The following is a 16,301-nucleotide window of genomic DNA, read 5'->3' on the forward strand; positions in this document are numbered from 1 at the left end:
TCCTGGAGCGGATGTCATTCCTGACACCGATGGTGCTCTTCCTGTAGCAGATTTCAATCCAGAAACAGATGAAGCTCTTCCTGCAGCAGATTTCAATCCAAACACGGATGAAGCTCTTCCTGTAGCAGATTTCAATCCAGACACAGATGAAGCTCTTCCTGCAGCAGATTTCAATCCAGATACAGATGAAGCTCTTCCTGTAGCGGATTTAAATCCTGACACAGATGGAGCTCTTCCTGTAGCAGATTTCAATCCAGAAACAGATGAAGCTCTTCCTGCAGCAGATTTCAATCCAGAAACAGATGAAGCTCTTCCTGTAGCAGATTTCAATCCAGACACAGATGAAGCTCTTCCTGCAGCAGATTTAAATCCAGATACAGATGAAGCTCTTCCTTTAGCGGATTTAAATCCTGACACAGATGGAGCTCTTCCTGTAGCAGATTTCAATCCAGAAACAGATGAAGCTCTTCCTGCAGCAGATTTCAATCCAGAAACAGATGAAGCTCTTCCTGTAGCAGATTTCAATCCAGACACAGATGAAGCTCTTCCTCCAGCGGTTGTCATTCCAGAAAACGATGGTGCTCTTCGTGTGGTAGCTGTCATTCCAGACAATGATGAAATTTTTTCTCCAGCGGATGTCATTCCAGAAAACGTTGGTGCTCTTCGTGTAGTAGCTGTCATTCCAGACAACGACGAAGCTCTTCCCGCCGTGGATGTTATTCTAGACGGAGAAGATGCCTGTTCAGAACCAGATAGCGTTTGTGTTGTTGATGATCCACTCATAGAAGAGCCAGATATATTTTTAGACAACCTTTTTCTAGCGATACTAGCCTGTGTCTTTGATGCTGACGGCAAATTTCCAGATATCGTTACTGAATCAGAACCATCCCTTTCCCTTTTTTTACCTGAAAACATTGATATTTTTAGTTTGTCTGAATCGCGCGATCGTTCATCTGGTGAATGTTTACTTGACTTATCACTTGATGACGTTTTTGACGGCGAGAAAGATACAACAGCGGTACTTGAGTTGGACTGTTTAGATGAAATGTTACTTTCACTTTTAGAACTGTTATCGTCTTTTCTGGTACGTTTACCGCTTTTGACAGAAAGTTTGACGTCTTTACCCGTATCTAATGCTTTAACTAATGAATTTACAAGAGAATTCACGTTATCTGAAATTGAGGTTTCAGCATTCTCTTTCAGTTTTTTTGAAGACATTTGGCCTTGTTTAGCTGATGATTTTGATCTATCCTCCTCTTTCTGTATAAATCGGATTTTAGTTTTTCTTGAATTTGATCGATTTTTAATGAGGAATCTCCTTCTGTTTGCGGCCGTGTTCAATCTTGCATATCGATGACAGTTCTTTCCACCTTTGCCATCAATGCAAGCTTGAATGTGAGGAGGAAGTGGAGCGAAACCTCTCTTTTGTGTTTTGCGAACCTCCTTATATCTAGGCCCGGTATCTATAGGAGGTCCAGCTGGAGGTCCGTTTGATCCAACAAAGTCTGAAGGGCCATCTATTACCGGAGCAGACATCAAATTACCGGAAGGGAAGCTTGCAGCGGGACTTAATCCGGAGTTAGCTTTATCACAGTTTACAGTACATTTTATTGTGGCGCTATACGCATACTGAACATAAACAATAAAGATGAGTGCAATCCCGAGGTTGTTCATTTTATCTGAAATGTAATAGGAAAATAAACTTTTAAGGAAAACATTTCTTCAACTTAGGCTAGTGACGCATGTAGTGGGAAAGTAAATTTAATAGATAAAATTTGAAAAAAAGACTGAAGGTTTATGAGTCATAACACAGTAACGATGTCGAATTCTAAGAAAGTGAATAGAAAATAGTATTAAAGTGTTATCATTGGAATTAAATGGTTAAATGGAAGATTCTATCAAATTATTCAATACTGAGCAGAAACGCTTACAAGTAACGTGTATTTTCCTGTACACAATCACTTTGAAAAAGTTTTCAAAGAACGAAAGACATTCATATTCACAAAAAATTGAAACACAACTTAGATATTCTGATTCATAGCAATTATCCCGCCTTAAATCAAACAGGAAAAAATCATCTTTCAATTAAGTTTGAAATTAAATATTATAGATACTTATGTGACATATTTCATCAACTAAAGTGTATATAAAAGTGTTATGGCTTCTATAATAAAGGTTAACTTTGATTTATAACCAAGTCGTTACATCTGACAATGTATGATCTTTTTCTCTTTTACCAGTGCGTTGGTACTGGTATTATCAAAAGTAACAAATAAAGATGTTATTAAAAAAAACCATTAAATTCATCTTCTCTCAGACAAATTTAAACGACCAAAAAAGGTGGTTAAATTGTTTAAATATCATAATCAAGTTAAATAAAAACGTTATTGTACACAGATTTGTATTTTTTTAATGATTTATTTTAGAGCTTTTACATCAATTTAACCATATCTGCAAACACGAAACACGAATGCAGATACTAATAATAATATTAAATTCTTTATTTTCAGAAGGTAACACAGATAACAATACAGTTAATCCACGCAAAGGCCTTATACATCTACGTGATATTTTTACACAAAGATAAACAAAACACAATGCTATTACACTGCATGTGTACAAGAATACATGTATAGTACAGATAGACCAATACCACTGACATGAAAAAGTATTACTACAGTAAAGTTATAGCATTTTAACTACAAAAAGTCCTCTTCTTGTGTCGTTAAGAGATGAGATAGACAGATTTCCTTATTTACACGCTTACTTTCTTTCAAATGTTAAGGCTAAAAATTCAACAAAAAGCTTCCTGAATACTTTAAAGTTGTTTTACAATAATTAGTTTCACATCGTTTAACAAATATATTGTTTTGGGTAGATGATCTTAATGCATATTCAATAACAGTTGAACAGCTTGAAAATAGTTCAGATAAATATTCAGGTGCTACTAGATTATTCATACACTTATATATCATCACTGCCATAAAATATTAAATTCTATTATAAATGGTAAGCTATTCTAACTCTTTAAACATAATCGATGAAAAGATATTGAACCCAAAATAAGTTTCTAAATGTATATAATTTACGTAAAATATATGTGATATTCGAAAAATCGTCCACATACATTATGATATCTACATTCTTCCGATTAAATGTTATAAAAATATAAGGTGGTCACCGGATTGATTTTTCGTACATAACGCAATCTTTTGTGAGCTAAATGCAAATCTGACCAGTTGATGTTTTCATATTATGAAAATAAAAATGCTAACGAAATCAAACATTCGGTGGACGGATCGTCGACAAATGCCTATTTTTATAGACCTTATTTAGAAATGTGTATTTTACTATATACTAGTATCTGAATGTATAAAAACCGACGTTTAACGTGTTAAGTTCTTAATGCATAGTACAGAATTTTCTTTGAAATTCGATGACCACCCAAATACACTTAGTTTGCATCATGTCAGAAGGTTGTTTTTCATATATGAAATGGGATATGAATTTGTGAGCTCTTCCTAGAGACGGATTTATCTTACTCTGATCTGTACATGGTTGTCCTATCTGTGTCTGTAAACTTAATACATACAACGTGTTTACTAGCTATTTACTTTGTTATAAAATTTTCATAATTGTCTTTGTTTAATTTTAATCTTAATTGGTATATAAATTAAAGTAAACATAAACATGTCACCCTAACACGACTTTAACATACATGTGATTGTTTTAATTTATCATTATGTATATTATTTATTATTTACATACTTTATGCATTGTTCGCCATAGTAAAACTCGTTTACCAATTTGCGGTAACATTAAGTCAAGGATACCATTAAGATGTTGTTATGAATTTGATGTATAATATAATATATGATATTCTAATATAATATATCATTTATGTATGTATTTGTTCGTTTGTCTTATGTTGAATAACATCTTTTTAATGAATAAGTTGATTTTTAATACACATACTACTACAATCATTACGAATATACTATTGGATATTTATCATATTGTCATTATAATGTCATTATAGTCATACGATTAAACTGAGTGACTTTCCATTTATGTCAATTCGACATTTAAGAATCTAATGCAAACACCGTGAAACATTCAAAAGCATACCCAAAAAAATTGGACTAGCAGATATTGCATTATACAATGAATATTTGACTAAAAGAAACCTGGGGATTGTCAGATTATAAGTCATATGGTTTACTACGGACCCCCTACAGATTCATAGAGGGCCAGTCAATTCGATTGGGCATGAAGTCGAAAGCCGAATCTCCCCTGGTTTTACTTACACTTTACCTTCCGAAGGGGATCGATAATTAACTGTAAAACGAAATTATCGCTCACGGGATTTTTCCTGCCGCGTTTTGTAAAACGCTTTTAAAACAATAAAATACAGCAACATCAATATATGACTCATCAATTGTAGTAAACGTGACGTCAGGAACTGCATATGCAATCTACTGACCCCAATCGGATCTACAGAGCGTTACCATCTGAAGGCATTTAACCAATCATAACGTCATGAGTTGAACGAGGTGGGATAAACGTTTTAAACAACGAATGTTCGATTAATGAAAACGTTGGAATTGACAATAAATGGACTACACAATGGGATTTTAATTTGAAAACCGTGCGACTAGCAGATTAATATTGATTTACTTATAGGGTTTTTGCATCGGAACTAAACACATTTATTAAAAAAACAGTTGTTGGCATGACACGGGTTATGTTCTTCTCATATATGTTATGATGGTATGATACTAAACCCCTAACGGGAAGGATTGTGTCTGATATTCATATGATGAAATCATAATCTTCAATCAATTTAATTGAAGTCTGGAGCTGGCATGTCAGTTATCTGCTAGTAGTCTTTTGTTATTTATGTATTATTGTCATTTTGTTTATTTTCTTTGGTTACATCTTCTGACATCAGACTTCTCTTGAACTGAATTTTAATGTGTGTATTGTTATGCGTTTACTTTTCTACATTTGCTAGAGGTATAGTGGGAGGGTTGAGATATCATAAACATGTTTAACCCCGCCGCATTTTTGCGTCTGTCCAAAGTCAAGAGCCTCTGGTCTTATTAGTCTTGTATTATTTTACTTTTAGTTTCTTGTGTACAATTTGAAGTTTAGTACGGCGTTCATTATCACTGAAATAATATATATATTTGTTTAGGGGTCAGCTGAAGGACGCCTCCGGGTGCTGGAATTTCTCCCTACATTGAAGACCTGTTGGTGACCTTCTACTGTGGTTTTTTTCTATGGTTGGGTTGTTGTCTCTTTGACACATTCCCTATTTCCATTCTCAATTTTAATGTTCGATATATGGAGACGTTAGAACTAATAATTATTATTGGTATTATTTTCATGTATGTCATGGATATAGGTGTAAACGAAGTAAACATTTTCTATAGGCTTGAAAATACGTTTTTCTAAATTCACACTAACTCATTTTGACGTAAATTAATGAATTCACTGTACCGCATTAAGCAATGTGTGTTCTACATATAAAAAACGTTGGAACTGACATATATATTATATTACCTCCTATACATTTCTAGGAATATGATTGGTTAAAAGCGTCCTCGTGGAAACCGTGTATATTTAATATTAGGTTAGTTGGGAGGCGGGGCATATTTCATACAAGGTTAGTAGTGGAGTTGCGTCCCTTTATATTCCATATAAGGTAATAAGGAGGCGGGGCTGATTTCATACACGATTATTAGTGGTGTTACGTCCCTTTAGAAAAAGAAAACAGTACTGAGAATTTTTTTTAAAGGTTTAAACAGACGAAGAATGTGATGATAAAGTTAAATAAATTCATAAAACACATTTAAATCTAACAGGTTGTCATTGTTGGCATCTGTTTTTGTAGGATCAAAGGGAGTAGTTTCCATGTTAATGCTTACTGAATTGAAAACTTGCTCATTTTGATAGGTCACTAGTCTAAATTTTACACGTTAAGATAGTCGGTATGATAAATTCGTTACATAGTGTGCTAGTGACGTAATACGGTACATATGGGGTCAGTAAATTCCATATGGAATTTACTGACCCCATATATATACCGTATTAGGTCACTAGCACACTATTGAACTAATGATATTAAACAAAAGGTGTTCGACTTATGGAGTCCTTGAATTAAGAGATAACGTATTAAACGATGGATGTTCGACATATTTAAACTTGAAACTGGCAAATATTGCATTAAACGATTAGTGTTCGACTTTAGAAATCTTGGCACGGAAAATAACATATTAAATAATGAATTTGCGACATATGGCAAATATGGGATTGTTAGATAACGCATTAAATAATGGATGTTCGAATAATGAAAACATTGGAATGGGCCGATAACGCATTTCGACATCTGGAAACGTTGAAATTTAAAGATAAAGTATCAAATACAATAAGGAATGGAAACAAGGAATGTGACAAAGAGACAACATCTCCGCCATAGAGCAGATCATAGAACAACTTTTCGAAAAATTTCCGTTCCAGAAGGCGGGCTTCAGCTATTAACTAAATCTTTGTGTTTACTTGTTCAGAAACACTAAACTTCGAAAATATACACGAAACTAAATCAAAAACTAACACTCATGAATAACAAAGCCTAGTGGTGCCTGAATTTAGACAGGCGCGCAAATGCGACGGGGTTTAACATGTTTAGTATCATGAAATCATGCGAGAAGAACATTGAAACATTGGGATTGAAAAATAACGGATTGAACAATGATTGTTCGACATATGTAAACCATGGGATTGTCAGATGACGTATTGAACAGTAAATATTTGACTTGAGGAAACGTTGGGAATGTCAGATAACTCACTACACAAATGATATGCGACATGTGGAAATCTTGGAATGGTTAGAAAACGCACTAAACAATAGACGTTGACTAATGAAAACTTTTTGATTTTCAGATAGCGTATTACACAACAAGTATTTGACATATAAATACCTTAATGGACAGATAAACCGATGAAAACCTTGGGATTTAAAAATAACGTATATCACAATGAATATTCGACATATAGAAACATTTCGATAACCAGATAACGTATAAAATAATGAATATTCTTCATACAGAAAAAAGTAAAAACACAAAAATACTGAACTCCGAGGAAAATTCAAAAGGGAAAATCAAAAATCAAAAGGCAAAATCAAAAGTCCAAGCACATCAAACGAATGGATAACAACTGTCATATTCCTGACTTGGTACAGGCATTTTCTAATGTAGAAAATGATGGATTGAACCTGGTTTTATAGCTAGCTAAACCTCTCACTTGTATGACAGTCGCATCAAATTCCATTACATTGTCAACGATGCATGAACAAAACAAACATACTCAAAGAGTAAAAATGTCAAAAATAGGGGTACAACAGTCAATGTTGTGTTATCATCTTAATATCACTACATAAACAACAAATGTAACAAAGTAGCACAAAAAGGCATACATCAAATTCAACATTCTCACTTTGCTTTTCCTATACGGCTGAATTTATCTATGTACAGTCTACCCATAAATGAAAGAATGTTTGAAATGTTTAAATTGACAAAAAAAAAAAAACCCGCATTAAACAACGGATATATGACAAATTATAACACTGGGATTAATTAAACAGTGGATGTTCGACACATGGGAACCTTGAGAAAGGCAAATAACATATACCAATATATAGTTTATGTTTATGTTACTCTGAGAATATTTTGTATATTGATTTGAGTAACACAAATTACTGCGCCTAAACTTAACTTTCAAAACTCGCATTTTACACTACAATTACGAATGAGAAAAGTTTAAACAACACGACGGGTGCCACATGTGGAGCAGGATCTGCTTTTCTTCCGAAGCACATGAGATCGCCCCCAGTTTTTGGTTGGGTTCGTGTTACTGAGTCTTTTGTTTTCAATATTGTGTCTTCTGTACTATTATTTGTCTGTTTGTCTTTTTTTTAAGCCATTGCGTTGTCATTTTATTTTCTATCTATAAGTTTGACTCTCCCTCTGGTATCTTTCGTCCCTCTTTTTCTAAACAGGTCATTGGGTAAAAATATCAGTATATACGTAAGTAGACAGGCCTACTAGTCGACAGGGCATAGCAATTACCAGATAATTTGTTTCAGGTAGACAAGTCATACGTCTCGCTGTCGATCAACAGGTTAACTAGGTATTATAGTAGCAGGTGAAATTGTTTACAGGTCGAAATGTTACCAAATTGACTTGTTAATAATGCAGGTCGACTGGACGTAAGATCGACTGATCGACTAATCGACTGGTCGACTGGTCAACAAGCCGAGAGGTTAGCAAGTCAACAGAACAAAAATTTAGTATTCGTTATATCAATTTGTTATATGTTTAACAATCATTTGGCAACAGTTAAAAATAGTGTATCAACAAAATATATACAGTTCGATTTAACAAATATCAACCATTTCATATATCAATTCGTCTCATGTTTTGAAACAATTTACTTTCGAACCGTAAACCTATTTATATTGCAAGCACCTACAAAAAACCTGAACATTTACTTTAATCTTCGTTTTAAACTTGAGCTGACTTGAACCCTTACCTTAATCCAAACCTTGAACCCTTACTTTGAACCCTAACCTGATACCTATCCCATAACCCTAGCATTGTACCTGTACCTGTACCCAACCCCTTACCCATACCTTTACTGTATTCATAACCCTATCATCTAAACATAGCTCTAACTATAACTCTAAACCTCACCCTAGTCTTACGTATATCTTAAACCAATATTACCGTAACTGTAACCCTTATCGAAGCATAAAACGTAACCTTAAACCTTAACCTATCTATTGACGAACCATTTTTTTAAATAGTTTTATCGCGTTTGATAATGCAATATTCTGAATGATGCATTCAACAAAACCCAATATAATTGTTTTTAAAATTATAGAGTAATCGCACTATAACTTGATCCGAAATCAAAAGTGTGTTGTTTGAGCGTTATCAAAAGATACTCAGCAAGATATAAGTTTTTATTTCTTCAAACAGTTTTTTTTTGAAAATCAGAATTTTCCACATAAGGTATCAGTCTTGTATTACAACTTCAGTTTTCGGTGTATGTCAAAACATGGAGGGAAATAAAATAGTGCATATTTTTCTGATTTTTTTTCCAAATTTATTTTTTTCTGTTTGATTATAGGTTTATGCTGAATTGAAACATAAATATAGACTTTTAAAAAATCTTGCATCTCTTGGGGGATATCAATCCAGGAAAGTAGAAGGATATCATGTTTACTGGAAGTGGTGCGGCCTAGTAAAAACAACAAACAGAAAGTAGAAAAAAATGTTTTGACTTCAGGTTTACGTAACTTTTTATTCTTCGTGGCATGACCCACTTTTTTTCTATTAAATCACAATTTCACATTAGTACATACATGATATGAACATGAATTTATTTTCTATGTAGCATGTTTGATTTTTTTATTTTCAAAGATCAGCTGTTTTGCATGTAAGCCTATGTAGCAGTCAATTACAAGACTGCAACCATAAGGTAATGACTATACCATTCGTTTCATGTGTTTGAGTCTTTTGCAACTTGTTAAAGAACTTTCCATGTTAGAATTTTCCTGTGAGTTTTGTATTTTTGCTCTTTACCTTGGGTAAATCCTATTAGATAGTCTGTATGTATATATAAAGGCAACAGTAGTGTAACGCTGTTAAGCAGTCATAAATCTATTAAGTGAAAAATAAAATAAGGTCACAAACCAAAACTGAGGGAAATACATCAACTAAAACAGTAAAACAACCGAATAACAAATACACTGAACTGCAACAAAAACAAACACCAAAATATAGTGAAAAGGACTATGTGATAACAAATGCCTTATTCTTTACTGGTACACTTAAATCATCTGTTATCAAATGTTTCATATTATTAATTATTAATACAAATTTTTTTTCGGAAAAAACCAAATGTTGAAATAAATATATGCTTTGGTTAAACATTTTGGTTAGTAAACATTTCATACCAATAACGTTTAGATAACTCAATTTGGTTGGCAAATCTATCTACACGACAAAATATCTTTAAGCAGTTTCACCATTTTTGTTCGAACATTCTGAAGTACACATATTAGTCTTTGAAACTATGAATTTTAAGATTAATGTTTTTTTTTAAAGAAATGGCCGTTGTGAAATAAATACAAGGCAAATTGTCCCTTTTTAAATTATGATATGCCATTAACAGTTCCATCCCAGAAAGATTGTAATTTTTTAGATTTTGATATGCCATTAACAGTTCCATCCGAGAAAAATAGTCATTCCATAATTTCTAACTGACTTTGTGTCTAACAAATTTAATGATAAATCTCTAGCCTTCTACCAATGGAGTTCGTCAGTTCAATCCAGATGTTAATATATACAACATACTTTATCGTTACAGCAATCAATATTCTAGATTAAAATAGAAATTGAAATGAAAATAACACTATAAATTTAAAACAAACATAGCGCTTGTCCCGTCTTGAGAATGTTAAAACGCTCCAAAAGCATAGAATGTATGCAATCTGCATACGTGAGGATACTTATATTTGAAAGGAACGTAAACAACAGGATAGAAAATTAACATTAATTTAAGGTCAACATTTGGTCAGTTTCTTTATAATTTCTAAATCTATCTAACGCGAGTTTAAGAAACTTTATAGGGATAAAAAGGTACCAGGATTATAATTCAATACGCCAGACGCGCGTTTCGTCTACATATAGACTCATCAGTGACGCTTAGATCACAATAGTTAGAAAACCAAACACGTACAAAGTTGAAGAGCATTGTGGACCCAAAAATTTCAAAAAGTTGTGCCAAATACGGCTAAGGTAATCTATTCTTGGGATAAGAAAATCCTGAGATTGTCGAATAATTCAAAGGTTTGTAACAGAAAATTTATAAAAATGAACATATAATTGATCTTCATTACAACACCAAAGTGGTGACTACTGGGCTGGTGATGCCCTCGTGGACAATAACATTTTCGTTTAGATGTTAGACATTCTTATCTCAAATTGATAGTTGTCTAATTATAAATTGTACAATGATTTCTAATTTTTATTTCAAACTGTGATGCTTTAAATTAAGTGGATCTTTAAAAACAATTAACGCTAATAAATAATATTAAAAACAAAGTCGTGATACGTTTCGGAAAACGTAGATATGTTTCACCTTTGTTCATGTTTGAAAACATTTAGATTTACGACAATGTCATTATCACAACTTTATGAATGAAAGCGTACATTATAAAAAAAGGTTCATTTCAACAGCTTAAAATAAACGAAAGAATTAATGCATGAAGAATCCATTAAAAAAGCACAAAAAGGTAAACCTAATATTACGTGACACTTTAACTGTACTTGAGCTAACATCAAATGCAACAATCTGCATGTTCTAGGTTTTAGCAGTTTTTTCTTTTTATCTAGATGATTTCCATTATGAAAAAGCAGTTCAGAGTGTCACAGGAAATATACTGTTTATGCATTTTAAATCTTAATCTAGAAGTTATGTTTTGAAAATTAGGTGAAAGCTTCCTTTGAATTTAGATGATAACCAAGTTAGAACCACGAAATGAATTTATATGGAATATGATTATGATTAAACAATTAAATTTATTGACTTAAAGTTTTAAAGCTAAATTTGGGGAAAAATGTTAACAAATCTGTTAATTAACCACCGATAAAACTGGACGAACAAAACGGAATAGATCTCAGTTACAAACGATCTGAATAACTGTAACCGAAGACAACAGCTTACGGGCATATATACTATGATATAAGAAATATATAACTCTGCATAATTTTTATAATGGACAAGTTCTGTTTTTTCTTATTATCCCTTAATTAACTGAAAATCATTAACAAAATCGTTGTTCTTAGTGTTATATTTTTCTGAAAGTATGTTTATAATAAACAAATAAAATGAAAGGATCATACCTTAGTCTTTGTCAGCATACAGTTAAACCACGTGCTCTCAGTCTGTGAGCTAACTCCTGCACTGTCTGTTTCCACACACACCGATTTAAAATGCACATTGCTTGTCATTACACTGTCACCTTTCATCACGGAGCTAGACCAAAGCATACTGTCAAAGGGGCTATATATTACTATAAATAAAACAAATGACGGTATTGTGTAATAATTAGAAGACACAACATGAATTTTAATTATGCATATTATTAATAATTTTGGTGAAATAAGTTTAATTAAGATTTAAATTATATTAATCACTTCTAACAAGCTTTTCCGGCTTAAAAATAAACTTCTTACAAATTACATATGCGTTGTAGCCAAATTCAAAACAGTTAAAGATTTGTATAGGCTGTTAAAAGATTTGAAAATGTTTTACCTTGTAAAGGAAAAGTAACTTTAGTAATAAATATTAGAGTCAAGATAAATTTAACAACAATACAATTCAATGTCAAGAAGCAGATGAGTGTATTACAGATTATAAAATTACATATTTCGGGTTTGGTATTTCTTTACCACCATCAGATCCTGTGCTTTTTGCTTTTAAAACAGACTGCCATATCGGATTTTGACTCAAAACTTGTACTTAATTCTCTAATTTTTTAAACCTTTCTATCAAATGCGCTAAAGTTCATCCACCAAATTGACGAAGAACGAACATACAGAATTAAATATTGATTTATGAAAATTCGAAAGATGTTACAATAAACAGGATGTTTTTGAGGTAAACCCTTTAAATAGGCATCAACACTTTTCATTTCTTTTCAAGATCGCTTCCTCAACAAAGTCGTCAGAGATAAAAAAAAAAAAAAATTATATATATTTGCATTCAATACAGAGGGTGGTAAAGGGGGGGGGGGTGCTTGCACGAAAAAAACGTGAAATAAGATATAATTTCACGTTGAACATGAAATAATTTCTGTAATGAACGTTGCACGAAAAATAAATACTTTTATTTGAACCTTTTGTGACTGAGTCACTGTCTTCTTGTATATTTAACTCTTTGTTTTACTTTATATCCCTGATTTAGTATACACATTTATGATATAATTGGTTTACGACTTTTAAAAAAGTATTTCTTGACGATCCCTGCCAAGTGTTTGAATTTTATTTGAAAAATACCGAGCACGCAAAATAAGACTTTGAAAATCACGATGCACGTAAAATTAAATAAGCAGAACACGTTGAACGAGATACCCGTCTTGCACGAAAGAACGTCAAATAAAAAAGTAAAAACACGTTGAACGTGAAATAAAAAACGGCGATCACGTTGCACGAAAATAACCCTTTACCACCCTCAATACATGCAGAACTGATTCTTTTGGGTCTGATATGCAGCAGATGGATTGGCTTGTTAGTACTGTTAAGTCTTGTTGGTTATGAATTGAACAGAATATATGTGTTGTCTTTGTTTTTAAAGGTTATGCCGACTCTAAATATTGATTACCTACTTATACAGATTTATCAACGATAAGCAATCCTTTTGCAACTTTGATGATTATTCTTAATGAAATTCACATTCTGAAAGTGGTGTATGCATACTTAACCCGCCCGCACAAGACCTACATGAACTTGAAAGTGCATGTAATCAAAACCTGATTTAATTATGCTACATGTTTTTCATCAATGAAAACATACTAAAGTCTTACGTATTTGGGATATTAACACTACAACGAGTTGAATTCGAAATGGGCCTATTCATAATTAGTTCACAACAGTAACCTCACAAGTATAATCTCATAATCTGGGATACCATAAGTAGAATTTAAGGATGTAATATAACAGGGTAAATAACACATCTTGTTATAGTTATTGGTTCGAGGCTAGATCTACTGGTATAGAGAGAAAGTCGAAGTCATATGCAGCTACCCTGTCACCAATATGATTATGTTGTTTGTTTTTGCTTTTCTCTGTGCTGAGTGTTCATGTGTTTGTTTGTGCTGTGTTCACTTCACGTAGTGGTGTAGTTTATCAATATTTTCCCGGGAGTTTTGGCTAGCCATAAATTCAGGTTCAACCAACCATATTTTCTTTAAATGTCCTGTACCAAGTCAAGATGATAACAGTTGTTTCTATATATGTTGGCTTTTATTTTTGTTGTACTTCAGTGTTTCTGTCGTTCCGTTGTTTTCCTCTTATATTTGATGTGTTTTGAACGGTTTTATTTTGTTACCCTGAATTTGATTTCTCTCAATTGATTGAGGGCCTATAAACAGCGATATAGTTCTGTTGCCTTAATTTATAACCAATTTATAATAGACAATAGGCCTACATTAGTCAAAGAGAGGTTTTAATGAACCCTCCTATGCAAAAAAAGTTCCGGAAAACAAACAGCAGTTCTTTTTGTGTGAATAAGAACACCGATGATATTACTACGGAATGTGTTTACTTGAAGGCTGCCTTCGTTAAATGATCTTTGGAGATGAGATTTTTCTTTGATTAAATAATACAACTTTACTGATTAACGGAGTAGATATTTATTTAACTTATTTAATGTTTTTGCAGTAAATGATTGAGTACAATATTGTTAAGATTTTACGAGAATGTTTCCTATTCGATCCTAAGAGAATAACTAGTTTTGAACACATGTTTTGTCGAAACGCAAGGGAATTTATAAAAGGATATTTCAATATTTTTGTTGAACTTGATACGTGAGCAGTTGAGCAGTAAATATTTATCAGCCAATAGGATCGAATTAAAAATTACTCATTTTTGTAAACACCCCCTATTACTTTACAAACCGTAATGACACCAGGGACATGGTTCTAAAAAGAGGATAACGCGCCCTTCTAATTCCAGTCCAAATTCAATGTCTTTAAAATAATAAATGAAAACGCCGTATAACTTTGTCAGTTCAAATAGTTACAAGCTACGCATGTTTCGATCAGAAACACAAACCCGTAGAAAAAAAAACCAGTCAATGTTTGTGTATATTGAAAATTGATAATAACTAAACAAAACGAAAAAAGTCTTTCTTTACATTATCAAACAAGTATTGTATTTCAGACTCAAATTTAAAAGAAAAGGGAAAACACATAGCCTGAGCAAAAGATGACTAATTAAGGGCTTTTGCTACTGGCAGGTATAACAGGACAAATGAGCGTTTTTCTTATAATATATACATGTATATGTGTTTTAAAAAAACTTTTTTGAAGAAAAAAATCTGCATTTAATATGCATGCATATAAGTGTTATTTCGGATAAAAAAATATACAATAGTCCACCTGTCTTCATTTATTTCTTTCACCCATCATAATATAATAAAAATGTCTAATTTATGACATAACTTTGCGTCATTTGCGAATATTATGAGAATTTGTAATTATGACTCTAAATATCATAATTCCGATTCTATTATTACATATCTTGTGAAAATTACTTGTGCACTGACAGACATGAAAGGGATGACCTTAAATACAAAATATCAAGACAAGCTGCCGATAATAACAATGAAATAGTTTTGATACAGACAGGCAAATGTTTCACACACATATGGTTCTGTGTATGGGCATGCAGAGCTATGACAGAAATTTGCAATTCATGTCTTATAAAGTATTTGACTCTTTTTGTATCAAATCACATGAAAGTCAACATTTTTATTTAGTGAGAAGGCAATTACTGAAAGCTAGTGCAATGCAATAACAACTTAGAAAATATAATGTATCTAAGACTTAAATATCAATCAGTACACATCCATTGGATTTAGTTTGTTTCTTGATACATCCTAGTTTATTTCAAATGAATTCACATATACAAACAAACATACTATTTGAAATCGTCAATTAATTAAAATTCAATATATTTAGAAGAATATTTCACAAACAATTCATATGCAATCTGACAAGTGGTCATATGAACAAAATTTAAAAGATTTCAAACAAGGAACATATAGACACAGTTAATCTGAAAATAAGAGGGTTGTTAATTCGTTTATATTATAATGTCATAACAAGTATTTGGATGTCCTGCAATTACCATGCTTAGCAATGACATAAGGTCATATTGTTGAAAGATCCCTGTTTAGATTATTAAAATCTTTCATTTTGCATTATTTAAAGATTTTTTTTCTATAAATAATATCATGGTATAGATAAAAAACAATCAATCGGGTTAATGCAAGTTATATGATGCATGAGAATGAACAATGAAGTTGGATCATAATAAGAACTAAAGGAAAAAGTGTTGATTCTTATTTTCATTCCTAGAAATGATCAGACCCGTTAAATGATTCAAAGTAATAACTGTTCCCTAATGACACGTTTTCTTTGTGTTGGTGAAGAATTCGTATACGTT

At 32.3% G+C, this 16,301-nt stretch overlaps 1 protein-coding gene across 1 annotated transcript; it reads right to left on the minus strand.

Annotated features, from left to right (window-relative positions):
- Positions 1-14: 14 nt before the first annotated feature.
- Positions 15-12,139, minus strand: LOC143042982 (uncharacterized). Its single transcript, XM_076215482.1, has 3 exons — positions 11,976-12,139; positions 184-1,679; positions 15-41 (listed from the first exon to the last, which is right to left on the minus strand). Exons 2-3 carry the CDS (start codon positions 1,672-1,674, stop codon positions 15-17), a joined length of 1,518 nt encoding a protein of 505 aa, XP_076071597.1. The 5' UTR covers positions 1,675-1,679; positions 11,976-12,139.
- Positions 12,140-16,301: the final 4,162 nt, after the last annotated feature.

Source organism: Mytilus galloprovincialis, chromosome 8 (genome assembly GCF_965363235.1).
Source record: "Mytilus galloprovincialis chromosome 8, xbMytGall1.hap1.1, whole genome shotgun sequence".
Lineage (NCBI taxonomy): Eukaryota > Metazoa > Mollusca > Bivalvia > Mytilida > Mytilidae > Mytilus > Mytilus galloprovincialis.

Bases quoted from the DNA above. Each gene is read 5' to 3' on its own strand.
- LOC143042982 (XM_076215482.1), bottom strand. From the start codon at position 1,674: ATGAACAACCTCGGGATTGCACTCATCTTTATTGTTTATGTTCAGTAT. The intron at 42-183 runs GTATCTGGATTG...AATCTGCTACAG, and splicing joins CTACAGGAAGAGCTTCATCT to GAAGAGCACCATCGGTGTCA.